The following is a 23,331-nucleotide window of genomic DNA, read 5'->3' as shown; positions in this document are numbered from 1 at the left end:
AATCATGCAGGACATCTATTCAGAAAAATGTTCCCAGACTCTGATATAGTAAAAGAATATGGCTGTGCTAGAACTAAAACTACAGCCATTATACAAATGTTGGGTTGTGAAGATGGCAAAATGATTTCAAGCATACTTACTAACAGTTTAGCCACAGATGGATCCACAGATATGGATAACTCAAAACTGTATCCAGTGGTTGTACGATATCTGTACGGGCTCTGTCTACAATCATTATGCTCAGTCATTTGAAATAATTGGCATCTCATAAGGAGCATTTATTGTGTATTAAAACTAAACACATTAACTGTTTTACATTCAATATTTTTATAGAAAAATGTTGGTGAGATTGAACGAAAAGATGAAAGCTCTGAGATAAGTATCCAAATAACCACAACATCTGACCTACATTTGCTGACCATTCTTACAAGGTCAGTAAAAATGGTGATAAAAATTGTCCTATGATGTAATTTGTCAATTGAAAATAAAAGATTCTGAGTACTAATACAATTTAATTTTTAGAAAAAATCCTGAAATCAAAGTTTCCAAACATTAGTCCCAATTCTTACTCTGTATTTACAGGACTACAAACACAATGTACAGTTTAGTTGATCTAAGTCCTAATTCTTACTCTGTATTTACAGGACTACAAACACAATGTACAGTTTAGTTGATCTTAGTCCTAATTCTTACTCTGTATTTACAGGACTACAAACACAATGTACAGTTTAGTTGATCTAAGTCCTAATTCTTACTCTGTATTTACAGGACTACAAACAAAATGTACAGTTTAGTTGATCTTAGTCCTAATTCTTACTCTGTATTTACAGGACTACAAACACAATGTACAGTTTAGTTGATCTAAGTCCTAATTCTTACTCTGTATTTACAGGACTACAAACACAATGTACAGTTTAGTTGATCTTAGTCCTAATTCTTACTCTGTATTTACAGGACTACAAACACAATGTACAGTTTAGTTGATCTTAGTCCTAATTCTTACTCTGTATTTACAGGACTACAAACACAATGTAGTTTAGTTGATCTTAGTCCTAATTCTTACTCTGTATTTACAGGACTACAAACACAATGTACAGTTTAGTTGATCTTAGTCCTAATTCTTACTCTGTATTTACAGGACTAAAAAAACACAATGTACAGTTTAGTTGATCTTAGTCCTAATTCTTACTCTGTATTTACAGGACTACAAACACAATGTACAGTTTAGTTGATCTTAGTCCTAATTCTTACTCTGTATTTACAGGACTACAAACACAATGTACAGTTTAGTTGATCTTAGTCCTAATTCTTACTCTGTATTTACAGGACTACAAACACAATGTATAGTTTAGTTGATCTTAGTCCTAATTCTTACTCTGTATTTACAGGACTACAAACACAATGTATAGTTTAGTTGATCTAATTAGACCTTGTTTAAAGTGCTTTTAAATGTTAGTTATTCTTTAGAAATCACCGAAATAAAATAAAACAAAAAAATATTCAAAGTAGAATTGAAAGTTGTACATTAAATTAATTATGATAGAAATGATTTTTTCTGTCACATTTAGAAATAATCCAATCTTTTTTGCATTACTCTAATTGTACAGAACTAGGCCAAATGTGTATTACAAATACTTACCATGTGAAGTTAACAAGTCAGGCCGGTTCATTCACAACAAGTACAATTGTACAGAACTCGGCCAAATGTGTGTTACAAATACTTATGTGAAGTTAACAAGTCAGGCCGGTTCATTCACAACAAGTACAATTGTACAGAACTAGGCCAAATGTGTGTTACAAACACTTATGTGAAGTTAACAAGTCAGGCCGGTTCATTCACAACAAGTACAATTGTACAGAACTAGGCTAAATGTGTGTTACAAACACTTATGTGAAGTTAACAAGTCAGGCCAGTTCATTCACAACAAGTACAATTGTACAGAACTAGGCTAAATGTGTGTTACAAACACTTATGTGAAGTTAACAAGTCAGGCCAGTTCATTCACAACAAGTACAATTGTACAGAACTAGGCTAAATGTGTGTTACAAACACTTATGTGAAGTTAACAAGTCAGGCCAGTTCATTCACAACAAGTCAATTCTTCTCATAGCAGAAGAGAATTGTTACTATTAATATTGTGAAAACACTTACCATGTAAAGTTAACAAGCAGAAGAGAACTGTTACTATTAACAGTGTTGAAAACACTTTAATCAGATATTTGTGTTTTAAAATATGCTTTACTTTTGTGTAAGTAAATAACATTATAACAAGTTTAACAAAATCATCTTAGTTAATACAAACAAATTCTGAGAACTTTATAAAATATGGAAGGTTTCTGTTTGAAGTTAAGCACAAAGCTACTTACAATGGGCTATCTGTTCTCTGCCTGTCATGTGTCAGAACCTGCTTTCTAGCACTGTAAATCCACAGATATACCCAAAAGATTCCATTATCAGTTTAGGTGCAGTATGAGATTGTTCATCAGTATTGGTTCAGAGACTTGTAACTTATGGTGTAATGCTATGGACACACTGTAACCTTGAAAATTAACCATAAGAGATTTGGAATAACAAACCACAATGAAGAAATATTAAAACATGTGTATAAATAAATGTGGCAGTGTTAACAGGTTTCTTACAATTCATCAATACTTTCAGAAAAACAATGTCTATTATTTATAGTAAATTCAAAATTTCTACCCAGTATACAAAAATATTCAAAGTAATTTTTAGATAATTTGTTACTACTAAAATAACGTGAGTACAAAGGTAAGTGAGAACAGCCCAACATTTAGCATACTATATTTCTGGGAACCAAACGTAACTTTCATTCACAAGAGATTGTGGTTCATTTTGTATGGTTGACACTTCAACGACTTAGTATCTTAATGGTGGAAAAGTCGAAGTTTCGTGTGGATCATTGTGATGCCGTATTCATTACAGGCTCGGATGACAGCTTCATCATTTGTAGAACCACTTGGACTGGCTACATACCTGACTCCACACTGAAACAGAGAAATTAGCTCTATAAATACAGTTCCAATGGATGGAACAATTCTAGAATGCAGTATTCTAAATCATATCACATACACTAACATATTCAACTTTAATATAAAGAAACTTATCAGGTTTCCTCAGTGATATGGACTGTTTCTGTTTACAGTATCAGATATAATGTCACGTACGATTTGTCGTCCTAGTACCCCTCCTTTAAGAAACTTATCAGGTTTCCTCAGTGATATGGACTGTTTCTGTTTACAGTATCAGATATAAGGTCACGTACGATTTGTCGTCCTAGTACCCCTCCTTTAAGAAACTTATCAGGTTTCCTCAGTGATATGGACTGTTTCTGTTTACAGTATCAGATATAATGTCACGCACGATTTGTCGATCCTAGTACCCCTCCTTTAAGTTCCAACAAATTATTACAAGTCAAAGAATCCCTCACTTTCTTTAAAACGTTCCCGAACAAAGATGTTTCAATGTTCTTAACGATTTTACTGTTGTATTATGCATGGAGAACTCTCCACAGTGTAATTATTTCCTCTCACTTAATGTTTTTATTTTTCCATAATTCTGATAGACAATATAAAAAAGCAGTATGTCATTCTCTAAGTTTAAATTAGTTGAACAACAGGCAATGTTATTATGTCCTAAATTTTATTTTTACACAAGTTTGAACGTTAATCATACAAACTGACCAGGTTTGAACTGATAGAGTACAGGAAAAGCAGCTAGTCAACATCACCTACCGCTAACTGTTGGGCTAATTTAATCAACTAGTGGGATTTGATTGTCACTCATATAATGCACTTACAGCTACAAAGTATAAACCATGGACCCCTAGATTCAGTTCAACTGTACTATGGGAAAACGATTCAAACTTAACCACTTGTGTGAAAAGTACACATGTTGAAGCTGCTTAACCAACATTAGAGCTAAGAGTGAAGTTGTAAATGTTATTGTCAGTATATGTAAACCTAGTGACAAACCTAACTTGTATGGTAGCCCAAAGTGATCATAAATAGAAATTGTAAGTGTAGGAAAGTCTGTAGTTTTATTTAAGAACAGGTCTCACAAGAGAACAACTGTTGGTAGTAAAATGTTAGAAACACTCAAATATTTTAAATCCTACAAATGGTTTAATGAAAGATTGAAGGAAAGCAGCTGAATGCTGCAATAATTGATTGACTCACCTGCCAAGCACGATCTATGTTGTCCCGGAAAGGAAAGAAAGCGTCAGAACTCAAGGCCACTTCTGACAACTGACCAATCCACTCATCTCTTTCTGCCTGAAAAAAGTTTCATTCCAAAGATTTTTCTAACCTGTTTAATCTTGTGGTATTTATTAGAATAATGGTACATACAGCTACTTGATTAGTCATTCTGAAGAACAACTGTTCTCTAAATACATTAATATATAATTGAAACAACAAATGACATTAATGGCCAGAAAACCAGTATTACGGAAGAACATATTTAAGGGTAGACAAGGTTTATGTTACTGCTTGTCTCACTCATGATGGTTGTTGTTATATAACCTGTCTTACAGCAGAACTTAACAGTTTAGAAAAACAAAAATTACAAAAATTTCATGTGGCACTTTCCAACACATTAAAACTTCCCATTTTGTACAGACATGAAACATGAAATAAAACAAAGAAATCTTCCCTCTAACTAGAACAAGCCAATTTTAGAGTAAAAACTTACTTGGGTTAAAAGTGTGGGTGGATTTTCCAACAAACTCTGCCAAATATCTTCTGGCATATCCTAAAAGAAAATGTTTTCACTTTATAAAAAGTTAAACCTCACAGGAATAAATGGTGTGGCTTCTAATCAGACCAAATCATCTTCTTAAAGCAAAATTGAAAATCGACATTGATAAGAAGTGTAGTTAATGACAATACATATATTTTAAGTTCTTACATATAAAGATAAAAATGCATTATTTCATCAGTTGGATATCCTTGTTGTTAATTATACTCTTAGGTACAATTCCACCAATATCTCACAAGGTTCAGCTAGCTAAGAAAATTTAGATTAGTCTCAAATAATATTGTGCTAACAAAGCAGAATAGTTTATGTTAAAGGTACAACAACAGAGAGAGAGAGAGAGAGAGAGTGTACCTCACATACACATGACAACTAGATGTTGGTTATAAATTCTGTCAAAGATTTAAGTTTCATTGTATAATGTAACATTATTGTACCACATACAAGGCAAAACTTTCCACAGTCTTACTTGAAACAGTCTTATAACCAATCAAAAACTAACAGACAGTGTAACTTTACAGAGATGCGACATCCAAGACAGATCACTACAGTGCTTTACAGATTTAAGCATAGAGTCAGCAGTACATTACCAAGAAGACAGCTAAAAACTAATGTTTCTCAACAAAATAACATTTAACTGAATTGTACAATAAATGTCTAAATATTGTTTCTATAATGAAACTAACAACATTAAATATATTCAAAGAAAATTTATTAAAGAAGTGTTGACAAAGTTTTGAAAGGGTTGTCTAAAATGTTTAAACTCATAATAAGTCATTTAATTACTTTAAAAAAGATGTGTTGAAATCAAATCCAAAGGATAATAATCGTGTAACACAATAGATTTAAGGTGTTTCATAAACGTTTAATCTGTGGACATAACTCAGACGTGTAAAATGCATGAACTACATATGTTGAAAACAAAGCATCAGAATGAAGTCTGATACCAAACAACATTCTACAAAAGAATAATGCATATTAGAAGCTCCTTGTAAAACATCAGAACATAAAAAACTACTTACCTTCCCAACAGTTCCATTGACAAATACATCAATTATGTTAGAAATATCGGCACGTTTCACACCACTTTTAAAAAACCATCCTCAGAACTTTAGGGTGCTGACGTAGCCACCTACATGATTAAACATATTTATAGACACTTCAAAATCAGTATACTTGACTTAACTGGAACAATAAATCAAAATTATTGGTTATTATTAAGCCTAACAAACATCTCATCTTTTAATGTCCTTTCATTGAACAGAAACTCTGAAACGATTATTTTAACCAAAGTGATGGCTTTACTATTTAAATCTTTTAAGTCAAACATTTAATTACTTGATTGTGACATTTGTTAAATATAATACATTCATATTTACCAAATATACTACTCAGTAAGTAACATTAATCTATAACACATTAACCTGACAGTACATTAATCATTGATTTAATGTTATTTTTATTAAAACATGTTATATACACACAGAAATTAATTTCAACTAACAGAATGCCAGTAAACAAGTAAGAACTTGAGTTTAACATGTAGTTTGAATAGAAACAATCACCAATTGGTTGTTTTTTCACCAGCTAGCCGAGTGCAATGAATCCTAGACTGTTGTCCTGCTCCAATACCAATTACCTGAAAACAGCAATCAAGAAATGTTTACAAACAAAGGTGAAGTCCACCAAGATTTGTTTAATGTCATTACTTAACAAAAAGTGAACGTTTAACACATTAAATCTTTAATCATATGCACATTACTTAAAACTTTTGTAATTATTTTAAATATTTTAAAACATTCTTTGTGAAAAATTTCAACAAGTGAAAAATACAATAAGTATCAGGTTCTTGTATGGGATTGGTGGGTTGGGTCAAACAAAAACTTTATAAAGTTTGTAACATCTAAACTTTGACAAACACGTAATTTATTCAGATTCTGAAAAACGACTAGACACTGCAGCACTGGTTATGATCCTAGTTTGGAGTGAACACTGACAGCTCATATACTTGGGCAACTAAGAGGTATGACACCCGGCCTATTATCCAGAGGTCCCCATCTGTTTCCACAAGTTTTATCATTAGTCAAATAATTTAAAACTAACTTTCTTTAAACAGATAAGCAGATTGTAACAGTAACGTTTGTCCGAAAGTGACAAAAGCAGGTAAGGAACTATTTTAGCTCAAGGATTTAATTCAGATACAAACAAAGATAATTATATTTATAACAATTAGGTATTTTCTCTTCTACTGAACAATAAAGAAAATATATTTTTTCATACCTGCCCATCCTTAGCAAAACAAACAGAATTAGATTGGGTGTATTTCACAGCTATGGTGGCTACCATTAAGTCACGAAGACCTGATTCTGGAAGCTGAAAGATCAGTTCTAAGTTACAAATGTGTAATAAACTTAAAACGATCCACAAGATAAAATTTGAATTAGATCAAACATTACTTCTGCCATTTTCCAAACCCTTGATCATAATAAAGTCAAGTGTAATAAACAGTATATAAGAAAAAAGTCTAACACTATTTTTCCGTTACTTTCAGTTTCAACACACACCTGCAAGTTTAGTATGAAATTTCCCGTTTTATCCTTTTAAAACAAGTTTATTAACAGACAAGTCAACTCATTTGAAGATAAACTTAAAGTGGAAAGAATTTAAACTGTATTATGAATTACCCATAACACTACATGTGTGGTAACAAAATCTACAATAAAAAAAATTGAAATATTTGGGAGTAATTTGTATTTATTTTACAATTAACAAAACTTTCTCATACATCAAGACAGTCTTTACACTAGATGTCACCACAGGCAATATCCTAATATCACTTGAAAACTTACATCTTTGTTGGTGGAGACAATATTAGAAAATAGTTCCTTGTTGATAACAGCATCATTTCGTTTTTGCTCCATGTATAAACCAAAGAGAACACGAAGCTCTCTTGGCGATGGCTTGTAATTAATATCCATCTAGAAAAGAAAAATTAATTAATTAAAAATTGTGTAAGGTAATTAACTTTCATAACTTAAATGTACCTGAATAAATCTTAATTACTTTTGAACAGTTGAAAGGACAACAATTCATGAGAAAAACCACAAGAAATTCAATTTTAATCCAGTTTTTAATTTTACATCTACTGACTGACTACATACACTGTCAAATTTAATAAATTATTACCCAACATGCTTCACTTAATAGCTTCACATTAAAACAAGAATTATACATTGTACCTTTAGAATACAATAAATATACATTGTACCTTTAGAATACAATATTTTCCACCTTTTTTTTTCTTCAGAATTTCTAAAGCAGCTTTGTCATAGTCTGGAGCAATTATTCCATCTGAAACCTTTAATAATTTAACATATTATTTTTGTGTTAAAGTGTCTGCACTTTTCATTTTTCTTAGACCATTTTAGTGAGAACATAAATTTGTTAAAGAATATTAAATGGTGTATAATAAAACATTATCTTATAATTAAAATAAAACATAACAATGTTATAATAATAATAGTGTCATAATAATAATAATAATGTTATAATATTTGTATAAAAGGTTCTTTCATGTAACACTGGGAGTTTCAAAATAGAAACTTTTCTTCATTGTGAAGCATTCAGAAACGAATTTAGTTTATTTCATTGTTGGTGTTGCATGAAAGTTGTAATGACACTACAAAACAATACATGAAACCAAGTATCATCCATTACTGATGCATTTTCATATTTATAATCTGTTTACAAATGGTCATTTTTTTCAGCTAGAAGTATAAATATTACATTTCAATCTGTTTTTTATTTTAACAGTGATTTAATTTAAGCTTATTAAAACTGTTAACTTACAAAATTTAATTTTGTGAAGTTCTGTTATACAACTATATGTTTCTCCTAAAACAAAAACACCAAAAGCTGGTAAAAGATTTATTTTCCAATTAAAATTTTTTATAACATTCACAATACCTCTCGAGATATGATTTTAGCTGTTACAACATCACATGTAGCTGACAGAGCTATGAAATCTCCAAAAGATGACATTCTGTCTGCTCCTGTAAAAAATAACTTTGAAACGTTTATATTAAGACAAGGTATTGTCACAAATTATAATCCTTTAAAATACATTGTAAAGCTACCAGTTTTTCAGTATCAAGACAAGGTATTGTCACAAATTATAATTCTTTAAAATACATTGTAAAGCTGGTAGTTTAAGTATTAAGACAAGGTATTGTCACAAATTATAATCCTTTAAAATACAGTGTAAAACTGGTAGTTTTTCAGTATTAAGACAAGGTATTGTCACAAATTATAATCCTTTAAAATACATTGTAAAGCTAGTAGTTTTTAAGTATTAAGACAAGTTATTGTCACAAATTATAATCCTTTAAAATACATTGTAAAGCTAGTAGTTTTTAAGTATTAAGACAAGTTATTGTCACAAATTATAATCCTTTAAAATACATTGTAAAGCTAGTAGTTTTTAAGTATTAAGACAAGTTATAGTCACAAATTATAATCCTTTAAAATACATTGTAAAGCTAGTAGTTTTTAAGTATTAAGACAAGTTATAGTCACAAATTATAATCCTTTAAAATACATTGTAAAGCTGGTAGTTTTTAAGTATTAAGACAAGGTATTGTCACAAATTATAATTCTTTAAAATACATTGTAAAGCGAGTAGTTTTTAAGTTCTCAGTTAAACGTTTTTTTACACAGATCAAACACAAAAGGTGCACAAGGAAGAAGGTAAGAAGATAGAACAAGTCTGAACAAAGTCAAAACAAGATAGGGCAAGTCAGAACAAAGACAGAACAAGATAGGGCATGTCAGAACAAGACAGGGCAAGTCAGAACAAAGACAGAACAAGACAGGGCAAGTCAGAACAAAGACAGAACAAGACAGGGCAAGTCTGAACAAGTCAGAACAAAGACAGGGCAAGTCTGAACAAGACTGAACAAAGACAGGGCAAGTCTGAACAAGACTGAACAAAGACAGGGCAAGTCAGAACAAAGACAGGGCAAGTCAGAACAAAGACAGGGCAAGTCTGAACAAAGACAGGGCAAGTCTGAACAAAGACAGGGCAAGTCTGAACAAGACAGGGCAAGTCAGAGTCTATCCTATATTTGCAATTTTTCTTCTCCATTTTAACATTTTTACTTTCAAGAACATTAGCTTTCATCCATGTTTATTGGTGCATGCAACTTGAATGTGTGTAACTTTGCAACTAGCCAGATATGATGGTACACTAGTTTCATACAAATAAATTTAGGATGGGCAAACTTTAAGAGTGTCTCTGTTGTTTATTATAAAAGGCGATACCTTACCTCTTGCTCGAGCATAGGCTGTTGCCAGTGGTGTCAAATCATCAAAGAGGTCATCTACCATACACAGTTTAGCTTGCTCTGGAGAGAGAGGAACACCGACAGCAGCACCTATAAAAGTTTGAGTTTTCAAAATATGTATCAAACTCTTCCGAGTTACACAAAATATTTCAAGAGAAAAAATGGAATAAAACTAACCACACAAATGATTACAATAGCATATCAATAAACTTTCTCTTATCATTATATTTGATCAGAATATAAACACTTGTGGGGAAAAATGACGCTCAACACAAAAGATTTTACCAAATTTTGCTCACCCGGTAGACTCACCTGTCAGGCACCCGTCGATACCCGATAGACTCACCTGCCAGGCACCCATCATTACTCACCTGCTGGGCTCACATGTTTGAAAGAAGCAGCAGCTGGGAGACTCAGACCTTCTTCTAGTTCTTGCACAAGCTGCCAGGCATTAAGTGCATCACAAAGGTTGATGAATCCAGGAGACCCATTCAAAACTAGAAATCAAACAAACACCAATTTCCTTTTAATATAGATGATGTTGATCATTACAATACCAGTGTGTAAATGTAAATATTTGGTATTATTATTATTATTTTATAACAACATGAAGCCATTTTTCATTTTTCTTAGACCATCTCAGTAAGAACACAAATTTGTTAAAGAATATTAAACAACAGTGTACAAGTTACGATCTGTAAACTTAACACGAAGTATAGTGTGTCCAATATTATATAAAATCTTCTCATACCAGTAACTGGCAGTTTTTCACTGTAGGTGAATATCTGTGCAGGAGTTTGATGCGGGTTAATGCCATATCTCAAGGGTAACTGGGAACGTCCTTGACTAAACTCTCGACGGAAATAATCAGAAATGGCCATGTCATATTGGGCTGTGTGGTTGAATGCCTGAAAATGATTAATTATATGCTGTTATACATTTCCAAACTGTCACTGTTAGCTGGTGACTATACACTGAAATCCTTGTCCACGTTTAATCGAAGAGTGGCGATTTGCAAGAGTAAATGGTATCTGTAACTGACTGGTTCAGCTTACTAAAAACTAAAAAGGTTTACGGTGACAAGAACTGTGTTCACAAGCTTATCCTAAAAGAGCTTTACAGCAACCAAAGAAATGTATTCGTAAACTTACTCAAGAAGAGTTTAACAGTGACACAAGAAACACGTTCACAGGCTTACCCTAATAGAGGTCCACAGCAACAAATGAAAAGTGTTCACAAGCTATACTTCTCTTGCAAGTATTACATCTTCCAAAGTTGCATGGGGACATCTACTGGGTTAGTTACCTTGTTTTTCAGTGCTTTTGGGAGAAGTGGGGGATTCCAGGACAAGGAAACATTCCAGACTGTGATGAATGACAACACTACAGTTTCTGCTGTTTTAGACATTCATGACAAAATTAAAGCTTTCATTAAAGAGGGAACTCTTAAAGTTGGTAAAAATATTTCTTGGAAGAATGTCACTTCAAGAAGTTCAGCTGATCAATCCAGGAACAATAAACTGTGTCAGGTCAATAGCAAAAGTTACTTGGAAAAGTACTTAAAAACAAAGAATGAAACTCTGAAGGACCTCACAATGGTCAAGTACTTGGAAACAAACAAAGGATGAACCTCTGGAGGACTTCAATAGTCAAGTACTTGAAAACAAACAAAAGGAACCCCTGGAGGACTTCACCATGGTGAAGCACTTGGAAACAAACAGAGGTTGAACCCCTGGAGGACTTCACCATGGTGAAGCACTTGGAAACAAACAGAGGTTGAACCTCTGGAGGACTTCACCATGGTGAAGCACTTGGAAACAAACAGAGGTTGAACCTCTGGAGGACTTCACCATGGTCAAGCACTTGGAAACAAACAGAGGTTGAACCTCTGGAGGACTTTACCATGGTCAAGCACTTGGAAACAAACAAAGGATGAACCTCTGGAGGACTTCACCATGGTCAAGCACTTGGAAACAAACAGAGGTTGAACCCCTGGAGGACTTCACCATGGTCAAGTACTTGGAAACAAACAGAGGTTGAACCCCTGGAGGACTTCACCATGGTCAAGTACTTGGAAACAAACAGAGGTTGAACCCCTGGAGGACTTCACCATGGTGAAGCACTTGGAAACAAACAGAGGTTGAACCCCTGGAGGACTTCACCATGGTGAAGCACTTGGAAACAAACAGAGGTTGAACCTCTTGAGGACTTCACCATGGTGAAGCACTTGGAAACAAACAGAGGTTGAACCTCTTGAGGACTTCACCATGGTGAAGCACTTGGAAACAAACAGAGGTTGAACCTCTTGAGGACTTCACCATGGTGAAGCACTTGGAAACAAACAGAGGTTGAACCTCTTGAGGACTTCACCATGGTGAAGCACTTGGAAACAAACAGAGGTTGAACCCCTGGAGGACTTCACCATGGTCAAGTACTTGGAAACAAACAGAGGTTGAACCCCTGGAGGACTTCACCATGGTGAAGCACTTGGAAACAAACAGAGGTTGAACCTCTGGAGGACTTCACCATGGTGAAGCACTTGGAAACAAACAGAGGTTGAACCTCTGGAGGACTTCACCATGGTGAAGCACTTGGAAACAAACAGAGGTTGAACCCCTGGAGGACTTCACCATGGTGAAGCACTTGGAAACAAACAGAGGATGAACCTCTGGAGGACTTCACCATGGTCAAGTACTTGGAAACAAACAGAGGATGAACCTCTGGAGGACTTCACCATGGTCAAGTACTTGGAAACAAACAGAGGTTGAACCCCTGGAGGACTTCACCATGGTCAAGTACTTGGAAACAAACAAAGGAGGAACCCCTGGAGGACTTCACCATGGTGAAGCACTTGGAAACAAACAGAGGTTGAACCTCTGGAGGACTTCACCATGGTCAAGTACTTGGAAACAAACAGAGGTTGAACCCCTAGAAGACTTCACCATGGTGAAGCACTTGGAAACAAACAGAGGTTGAACCTCTGGAGGACTTCACCATGGTGAAGCACTTGGAAACAAACAGAGGTTGAACCTCTTGAGGACTTCACCATGGTGAAGCACTTGGAAACAAACAGAGGTTGAACCTCTTGAGGACTTCACCATGGTGAAGCACTTGGAAACAAACAGAGGTTGAACCCCTGGAGGACTTCACCATGGTGAAGCACTTGGAAACAAACAGAGGTTGAACCCCTGGAGGACTTCACCATGGTCAAGTACTTGGAAACAAACAGAGGTTGAACCTCTGGAGGACTTAACCATGGTCAAGTACTTGGAAACAAACAGAGGATGAACCTCTGGAGGACTTCACCATGGTCAAGTACTTGGAAACAAACAGAGGATGAACCTCTGGAGGACTTCACCATGGTCAAGTACTTGGAAACAAACAGAGGATGAACCTCTGGAGGACTTCACCATGGTCAAGTACTTGGAAACAAACAGAGGATGAACCTCTGGAGGACTTCACCATGGTCAAGTAAAACAGAGGATGAACCTCTGGAGGACTTCATCATGGTATAGAGCCTACAGTTTTTCTAACTGGCATCAAATGGATTCCTTCTTGTTCAAGGATCCAGACCAATGGGAACAGAAGAGGGTGTGGCCCTTGTGAAGAATAGATGGCTTTTCATCAGGATAAGATTAACTATTTGTAAATCTTTCACAGGTTGGGTTGAAGAAAGCATGAAAAGTATTGGAATTTCTTATTTCATAAGTCAATCTAAACTTCATTTTCAATTACTATAGTATTGTGTATTTGTCTACTATTTTTATGTTAACAGGTTAAAACATTTTTTTAATGCAAATAAGATACCTTAAATGTAGTTTTACAACTTCTCCAATATGTTTGGATATAGGCTGGAACTATTCCTTTAATTTTAAAGCTTACTGCAGTAACTTCCAGCCAAGTTTGTTCATCTTAAGTACACTTCTAAAGGTGCTACCATCTACCAACTTCAAATGAAGTTATAACATCCTCTGTATTTCTTACAAAATGTACTTAACTGGTCTGTAAGTTTAGTAGATTAAATGACAATTTGCACAATCAATATTCCAAAAATAAAAAACTAAACATTTTTTAGATTTTAAAATTTTTCCCACAAGGCAACAAAAATGGCTACCTGAGTTTCTAAGTTTTAATTCATGATGTCAGAGAAACATGTAGGTTTAATGTCACTAGCAAACAGACATTTTTAAGACCCCCTTGTACACTAAAACTTTTCTTAAGCCTACTAAAAGAAAAAAACAACAACAAAAATCTAAGATATAACTTTAAACTCTACCCTTGGTTTTAATTCTAGGATACTTATCTGACACTTTAGTATTTTTCCTAAATACAAAACTTGGGTAACTTGGGAAGATTTGCTGAACGTTTCATTCAGTACTGATAAACAGAACCTACCTTAACGGCTAGCTGTTGCCTGGTCATCAGTGCTGTCAGGTGATCAGCTAATAACAATTCTTTTGTCAATCTGTGGATTAACAGTTCTATTAGTATGAAGCCCAGTAAAGAATGAAATTGTAAAGAAAGTATTAGAAACTCTGGAATTAATTATGTTACAATTCTAACTGGTACCACATAGGATATCACACTTCATCAGATAAAATATAAACAATATACTTCAGACCAAATTATGTTACAATTGTAACTGGTATTATATAGTGCACCACACTTATCAAATTAGCCACATCTTGGATTATTATTGATACACAATTCGTCAGTATTCTCCAACATTTTATATTTTGTTATACAACTAAATAACTCCAACTTTGACTTACAGCCTGTAATCTTCAGGGTCACAAAGAACTGTAACTCTTTCGTGGTTCTTGGCAGCCGCTCGAATCAGAGTAACCCCGCCTAAAAGAAAACAACTAAGTAACACCCAGCTAACAAACTATTAATATTTGTGGAAAGGTATCAGTTATGTAACAACCCTTAGGAAGGTAACAACTACATAACACCATGCAACTAATTTTTATTTTTTATTTTTAAGCTTCTAGAGTAGGAGTATTTAATAATGTTTTACTGAAGGAACTCGGGACACAAAATACTGTTTCTTGTAAAGATAACCCATAGAGAACACTTAAGAAGTGTTAGTTTGTTAAACATGAAGAAAGACATAAATTATTAAAAATATGTCTGACATCACTACCAATATCAATATCTTCCACAGCTTCTGCAACTGTTACATCTGGTTGAGAGATGGTCTTGACAAATGGGTAGAGGTTACAAACTACAACACTAGAAAAAGACAAACCTTAGTTTTATGTTCCCAGCGAGAAATTCACATATGAAAAAACTGTTTATTATGATCTTATCTAATTATCTTCTAGCAATCATCTGAACTAATAACATTTTCACAAAAACAGGTTATAATTAAAATATTTTACACACGGTACCATCTGAGCACAAGGTTTCGAGGCAGCTTACCTAACATATTTATAGTTCTGACGATCCATGTCACCTTTATCGTCATCTGTTCTCCTGGCTAGAATACCTGCCAGAAACATTCCTCTCAATACATGCAAACTGAATAAGTATTGTCTTTAGTTGTTGTAGACTTACTCAAGTGTCATATTAATCTGTCTTCACGATAAATGTTAGAAAGTTTAACACTTATAAGTTAACACTTTGTTTTATTAGTTGGATCTAGTGAGATATGATGGTTTCTAAGTGTTCATAACTTTATTAAATCATTTTATTAGTGAATCAAAACAATCTAACTTTAGCTGAATTACGCTTTCAAACTGTAGCTAGTGAATATGAAGCACGAATATTGATGGCATGGACTAATTAATGAAATAGAGCACGAATATTGATGGCATGGACTAATTAATGAAATAGAGCACGAATATTGATGGCATGGACTAATTAATGAAATAAAGCACGAATATTGATGACGTGGACTAATTAATGAAATAAAGCACAAATATTGATGGCATGGACTAATTAATGAAATAAAGCACAAATATTGATGGCATGGACTAATTAATGAAATAAAGCACGAATATTGATGACGTGGACTAATTAATGAAATAAAGCACAAATATTGATGGCATGGACTAATTAATGAAATAAAGCACAAATATTGATGGCATGGACTAATTAATGAAATAAAGCACAAATATTGATGGCATGGACTAATTAATGAAATAAAACAAATATTGATGGCATGGACTAATTAATGAAATAAAACAAATATTGATGGCATGGACTAATTAATGAAATAAAGCACGAATATTAATGGCATGAACTAATTAATGAAATAAAGCACGAATACTGATGACATGGACTAATTAATGAAAGCATCTGAATAAAATGTAACTTAATGAAACAATTCTCGTGTTTTGAAGTTTCTCAAAAAACAGAAAGGAACCACATTTTGTACGAGTGTACAACTAGTCTAACATAATAAAAACTATAACAATTTAATTATGTAAAAATAGTCAAAATTCTTAAGGAAAAGCATCTTCCTTCTGAAGTGTACCATAATAATAATTAAATTTGAGACTTTAAACCTTCTACAATTTAAAACCAAAGAACTTTACTTTCAAGGCAAACTTATTTTTGAGGTAAACATTTTAAAATTATCATCTCTAAACATCCTAAAAGGCATAATGAAATTTTATATTTTTCATACCACCATGAACAGCAGGATGAAGTGTTTTGACTCGACCTCCAAGCATCTCAGGAGCTCCCGTCATTTCAGAAACATCCCTGAAACAAAGATGATCCATTAGTGATGCAGTCCGAGGTTCATCATCAGGTTTTAATTAACACAGCCCTGTTAGACTCATTACAACTACAGTCGACCAAACTTGGTTAAATAACTGCTTTATGTTTACTAAGGTCATAAAGTTCATATACCTTTGGCCCTAATTGATCACTGAAATGCTTCCAGAAGCAGATATAGATGCAACAATTTTTTTACCTGTGAAATTCAGGCCTAAATAAAATGGTAGCACCAAATGAACCTCAAGCCTTCAAACTTTTTCAACACCAGAAGATGTTAAAAAAAAATGGTGCACCCGGGAGCCTTTCGTCTCACTAAGTGTGCACCCGGGAGCCTTTCGTCTCATTAAGTGTGCACCCGGGAGCCTTTCGTCTCATTAAGTGTGCACCCGGGAGCCTTTCGTCTCATTAAGTGTGCACCCGGGAGCCTTTCGTCTCATTAAATGTGCACCTGGGAGCCTTTCATTTCATTAAATGTACACCTGGGAGCCTTTCATCTCATTAAATGGTTACATTTGGTTATCATCATTAGTCTTGAACAGTTGGAAATTACCAACAATATTAATAATCATAAACACTAACTTCAACTTGTTCATTAATCTGAGTTAACCAGCAGTAATAAAACATAATGGTAATATTTGGATTACTGGAATAGTCAAAACAACAGAATATGGTAGAAATGAGAAACACTAATTATTATCAGCTTATTATTTTTGATGTTCTCTTCTGTACAACATGTTGCCCCTTATCATCATATCTTCTCTATCATGTGTAGAGTGAAGTTATCTTCTTCACTCAATCACGTGTAGAGTGTAGTCATCATAACATGTAATCTTCTCCACTCTATCACATGTAGAGTGAAGTCATCATAACATGTTATCTTCTTCACTCAATCACGTGTAGAGTGTAGTCATCATAACATGTAATCTTCTCCACTCTATCACATGTAGAGTGAAGTCATCATAACATGTTATCTTCTCCACTCTATCACATGTAGAGTGAAGTCATCATAACATGTTATCTTCTCCACTCTATCACATGTAGAGTGAAGTCATCATAACATGTTATCTTCTCCACTCTATCACATGTAGAGTGAAGTCATCATAACATGTTATCTTCTCCACTCTATCACATGTAGAGTGAAGTCATCATAACATGTTATCTTCTCCACTCTATCACATGTAGAGTGAAGTCATCATAACATGTTATCTTCTCCACTCTATCACATGTAGAGTGTAGTCATCATAACAAGTTATCTTCTTCACTCAATCACGTGTAGAGTGTAGTCATCATAACATGTAATCTTCTCCACTCTATCACATGTAGAGTGAAGTCATCATAACATGTTATCTTCTCCACTCTATCACGTGTAGAGTGAAGTCATCATAACATGTTATCTTCTTCACTCAATCACGTGTAGAGTGTAGTCATCATAACATGTAATCTTCTCCACTCTATCACATGTAGAGTGAAGTCATCATAACATGTTATCTTCTCCACTCTATCACATGTAGAGTGAAGTCATCATAACATGTTATCTTCTCCACTCTATCACATGTAGAGTGAAGTCGTCATAACATGTTATCTTCTCCACTCTATCACATGTAGAGTGAAGTCATCATAACATGTTATCTTCTCCACTCTATCACGTGTAGAGTGGAGTCATCATAACATGTTATCTTCTCCACTCTATCACGTGTAGTCATCATAATATATTATCTTCTCCACTCTATCCCGTGTAGTCCCCTCTCACCATAATATGTTATTTTCTCCACTCTATCACGTGTAACACCTCTCACCATAACGTTACCTTCTATACTTTATTACGTGTTACACCTCTCACCACAACGTTACCTTCTATACTTTATTACGTGTTACACCTCTCACCATAACGTTACCTTCTATACTCTATCACGTGTTACACCTCTCACCATAACATGTTATCTTCTCTACTCTATCACATGTAACACCTCTCATCATAATGTTATCTTCTCTACTCTATCACGTGTAACACCTCTGACCATAACGTTATCTTCTCTACTCTATCACGTGTAACACCTCTGACCATAACGTTATCTTCTCTACTCTATCACATGTAGCACCTTTCATTATAAGGGGATCTTCTCAAAATCAGCCAGTGATTCAATCTGGAACACTGAAGTCATATATTACACTTATATGATATACTATGCAGGAGATAGGATCATAAATTAGTCCAAGTACCAGAACAGTATGTTTAATTCCAATAAAATATGACAGTTATTACAGGAAATTACAAAAACAATTACTTTACTATATACATTCTACTTCATAACACCGTTATTTATATAAGCAAAAACAAACATATAGCAAACACTGTGTAATAACATAAATGCATACTTAACAGGAAGACCAGATTCTTGTATAGCTTTACCAGTTCCACCAGATGCCACTAGTTGAAGGCCAATATCATGGAGTTTCTTACTCAGTTCTGCAATCCCGGTTTTATCATATACACTCAGAATAGCTGTGTGAGTAATGACTTAGTATTAGCTGAATTCCACAAGTTTGATAAATTACATCTTTGATAGAACTATAAAATTAGTATATCAAACAATAAGAAGCAGGTTTTACAAAGTTTACCTTATACAAGATGACTTCTATATTTAACATATACACTTTTTGAAATTTCTGTATTTTCAGTGTGTTTAATTTTAATACAGTCTCTATAAAGTAAATATCTAGATTTTTATCTGTCTGTGCCCAGAAACTGGTTCTCTAATTTGTTATTTATCTCATTCTCTTGCAGGAAATAAAACTAATGACATTCTAGAACAGAGGCTTTCTTTCCTTACACTTAAATCAATGTACAAAGGTCAAGTGTACAGTTACTAATCTGTAGGAAAACTGGTCTACAGTTGTAAATAGAACTGTTTTTAACCTTTGTTATGCAGACTTGAGAGATTATTTTAACATTTCATGATTTCACTCTCTAGATTCTGCTTATGTTTAACATTCAGGTGTAATGTGGTTGCCATATTACAACACTTCTTTCTTTCACTTAGGGGTTTTTTATTCTTGTGTTTAAAGCTTGTTTTACTTTAATGTTGCAAGATTGGTTTTGTTTAAGTTTCTTTATTAAACACACACACACACTGCAGTGTGATATTCTCCTAACTTTCAGCCAGCAGGAGCCAAGTGACTGCTCTACAGAAAATCCCACATCACTATTGTTATTACGCAATTATTACTAAACTTGAGACTATTAAGTACTAGGTTTAATTTTTGGTAGCTTTCTGATCCAGTTGCCGACTTTCATTTATATGAATGACGAACACTAAAATATTAAAGATCAAATTACATTTCCAACCCACTATTACTATCAGAAGGTAGTGCAGCATACCTATGAGACACGTAGTGAACAAAACTGAACTGTCATACTTCGAGAAATGTCCTTTCCTTTATGGTCCACAGTGCAGAAGAAACGAGAAATTTTAAACGAAAAAATATACACACAAATTGCAACATTTTAAAACCAGTGAACTAGCATTTGTGTTATAAATATGGATGTCCAAAGGCAAACCCCATTTTTTAAACATAATAACAAAGTTTGTGTGCTTAACCTTATTTATAAATAACATTCTTCTTACAAATCAGCAACAGTTTGTCACAGACTAGATAGCACGAAAGGGCAAACGGAATTCGGGAATCATGCTGTATATTTATGGCTTTTTCTGTTGTTGTCATTTTCCTAAATTGAATTAGAGAAAAGTTCGAGTCGATTTAATTTCAAATATTAGGTGCGTTTTAAAGGTGCGCATTGTTGTTTTTTTATGCAATAAAACTTAGTACAATTAAAAGTACTACAATTATAAATAATTAACAAGAGTCACAACATACCCAGCTCACCAGTGAATGCCATTTTTCAAATACAGAAATTCACCACTACGATCCCAGAAAACTTCATGCGAGATTAAATCACATGCCTCTTAAGACTTTGACAAAAGCCCGGGAAATTCTAGCGAAAGGTGGCAGCACAAGTTATGTTTATATATATATATATATAACCAACAATAACTAAATGATATTATAGACTAACTCATTAAAAAGTGTTATTCTTTACTGGAAACATAAGAATTCAAAGCTTTACCTCCAAAAAATGATATGGCATTAGTTGGATTTTTCTCCTTGTTACTGATTGAGAAATAGCTCATAATTACAAAAAAAAAAGCTTGAGTCAATCTTTAAAGAAAAATTATTTATATGTGAAAAATAAAGGTTGTCCACATTTTAAGAAGACTTTACAATAGTAGGGAATTTTAAATACTGTAAGTTGTGTTTTATTGAGTTATGTTGTTTTTCAGGTGTCAAGATAACGTTTTGATATATATTACGTCATTCATTACTACATTCCGGCTAGTTTTTCGGTTTAACTGCATTTATTAATCCCGTCTTTTTTAACTGATCATGTGTATGAAGACTGTAAGTGGCCTTCATAGTGAATTAATTGTGTATAAGCACGACTTATAGTATGTTAAGTTTGTCTATTTGTTGCACTTAGTTTCATTGTAGTATCAATATTGTTTTCAAGCGTTTTTCCGTTGGATAGGTTCTTTTGAATTGTGTGTTAAAAATGCGAAATCCAATCCAATTAATTTGTTTCTTCCTTAATCTTTCATACAGCCTATTTTCACTTGTAGCTACAGGTCGAAGTGCATCAACATTGTTTTAAATATACTTATTAAAACAATTTTCTCAATAATCGTTTGAATAACTGAATACACGCGATAAATTTCACTTCTAGGACTGAATTATGAACAACATTTCTGACACTTAACTCATAAACTCACCGAACATCACAGTAACTGCTTACTTGTATTTATAAATAAAATATTATTGTCTTTCGATACTAGACAAAATTTCCTGATAATTAAAATTAAATAATTGATTGAAGAGATCACCAAGTTTTTTAACAAATATTTTTGTTCAAAGTTTCTTTGTTTTTCTCTTAGCAAAGGCACACTGTGCTATTTGCTGAGTCTACCGAGGGGAATCGAACTCCTGATTTTAGAGTTGTTAATCCGTAGACTTACCTCTGTTTCAGCGTGGGACATTTATTTAAAGAAGGATGACGTTTCAAGATAGCGCGCTTTGTCAGATAATGCAGTTTTACAACAAAGGTTTGATAATTACACCCTTATTATTAGTGGCTTCCGCTGGCAAACAACTGAATTGAAAATATTTCGTTCAACAATATTTTTTGCAATTTATTACACGATTTTGTTATTAATCTAATCTGGTATTATCATTTACATAAATATTAAATTTTGTCTTACTTTTTGTATAATTCTGCCATCCGACTCAGTAGCTAAATAGCAATCAGTGTCGTGATATGTTATTTCAGATGTTAAGTTCATCAAAGCTACTCTGTGAAAGCCGTTGATTGGGCTTTCAATAGTTACTATACATTAATAGGGAAGATTATACAACGTTTACTATCGATGATAGTGAAGTAAAACTAATTTTTATGTGTTTTCTAAGTAAATTTATTTTATATTCTTTAACAGTTTTGGTTTAAAAGTGTAATACATATAATAATATGTATTTTTGTTATTTCTATTATGTTTATATATGTACATAACCAAAAAAATTATTTCGTGCTGTTACTTTAATATATGCGTTTAATTAAGACTAACCTAAACCTTTTAAGCTAGGCAAACTTTGTGAGGTACTATTGGGATTACGCCCGATAAAATCGACAATCAATAAAATCAATACATTCGAATAATTATCAATTTGTGTTTTGTGAAGTTACATTCTCCTAGTAAAAATCATATATAGAATCAAATTATGTTATTTGTTGGATTAACCTTTAGTATTGATACATGCTTGTTTATTTTAACGCAGCTATACATAATGAGACGTGTGCTTTGTCTACCACAGGGTATGTATCTACGTGAACTACCAAAAATACTGGCCTGGATGTGTAGCGTGTTTCAAAGCTAGAACTTTGAAGAAATTTTAACTCTCAATAGGCAGTCACAATATATACTTTATTGAGTTTATTATATTTAAAAATACTGTAAAACGTATACTGATTACGTTTTAAATACAACTCAACGTCAAGTTCCCATAGTATTATAGTTGTTGTTTTAATTTTGTACTCGATGGTTCAGCGCTAAGCCTGAGGACTGATCACGCTAATTGTCTGATTTCGGTATCCGCAGTGACAATGCAGAAATATCTCATTATGTAATTTTGTACTTGCCAACAAACAACATACATTTAATTTTTAAGAAACAATTTAACGTAACATAATGGTCAGCAAGAAGCTGTCTAATCGGCCAAAGCTGTCCTTGCACACTCGTTCTTGACAGAAGTAAAATTTTAAACCTAACCTTTATTTTCAGTATGATGTCGATACATCTTTTAAACTCCTGTAAAGTGTTGACGACCTTAATAATCGCTGACGGTATTTGAGCCTGGCCTGTATTCAATTATTTTCAGAATA

General features: G+C 33.5%; 1 protein-coding gene across 1 annotated transcript; it reads right to left on the bottom strand.

Moving 5' to 3' along the window:
• Positions 1 to 2,653: 2,653 nt before the first annotated feature.
• On the bottom strand, positions 2,654 to 20,853 carry LOC143242386 (bifunctional purine biosynthesis protein ATIC-like). Its single transcript, XM_076485743.1, is given in 20 exon segments — positions 2,654 to 3,006; positions 4,198 to 4,293; positions 4,712 to 4,771; positions 5,797 to 5,877; positions 5,879 to 5,906; positions 6,340 to 6,413; positions 7,055 to 7,147; positions 7,624 to 7,752; positions 8,043 to 8,132; positions 8,741 to 8,826; positions 10,099 to 10,206; positions 10,488 to 10,613; positions 10,868 to 11,024; positions 14,511 to 14,580; positions 14,888 to 14,966; positions 15,262 to 15,350; positions 15,540 to 15,606; positions 16,750 to 16,826; positions 19,221 to 19,347; positions 20,721 to 20,853. Coding segments are annotated over 20 exon segments (1,779 nt in total). The 5' UTR covers positions 20,743 to 20,853; the 3' UTR covers positions 2,654 to 2,886.
• Between the last annotated feature and the right edge of the window lie 2,478 nt (positions 20,854 to 23,331).

The sequence above is a fragment of the Tachypleus tridentatus genome, unplaced genomic scaffold (assembly GCF_004210375.1).
Source record: "Tachypleus tridentatus isolate NWPU-2018 unplaced genomic scaffold, ASM421037v1 Hic_cluster_2, whole genome shotgun sequence".
NCBI lineage: Eukaryota > Metazoa > Arthropoda > Merostomata > Xiphosura > Limulidae > Tachypleus > Tachypleus tridentatus.
This window is presented reverse-complemented; position numbering and strand designations above follow the sequence as displayed.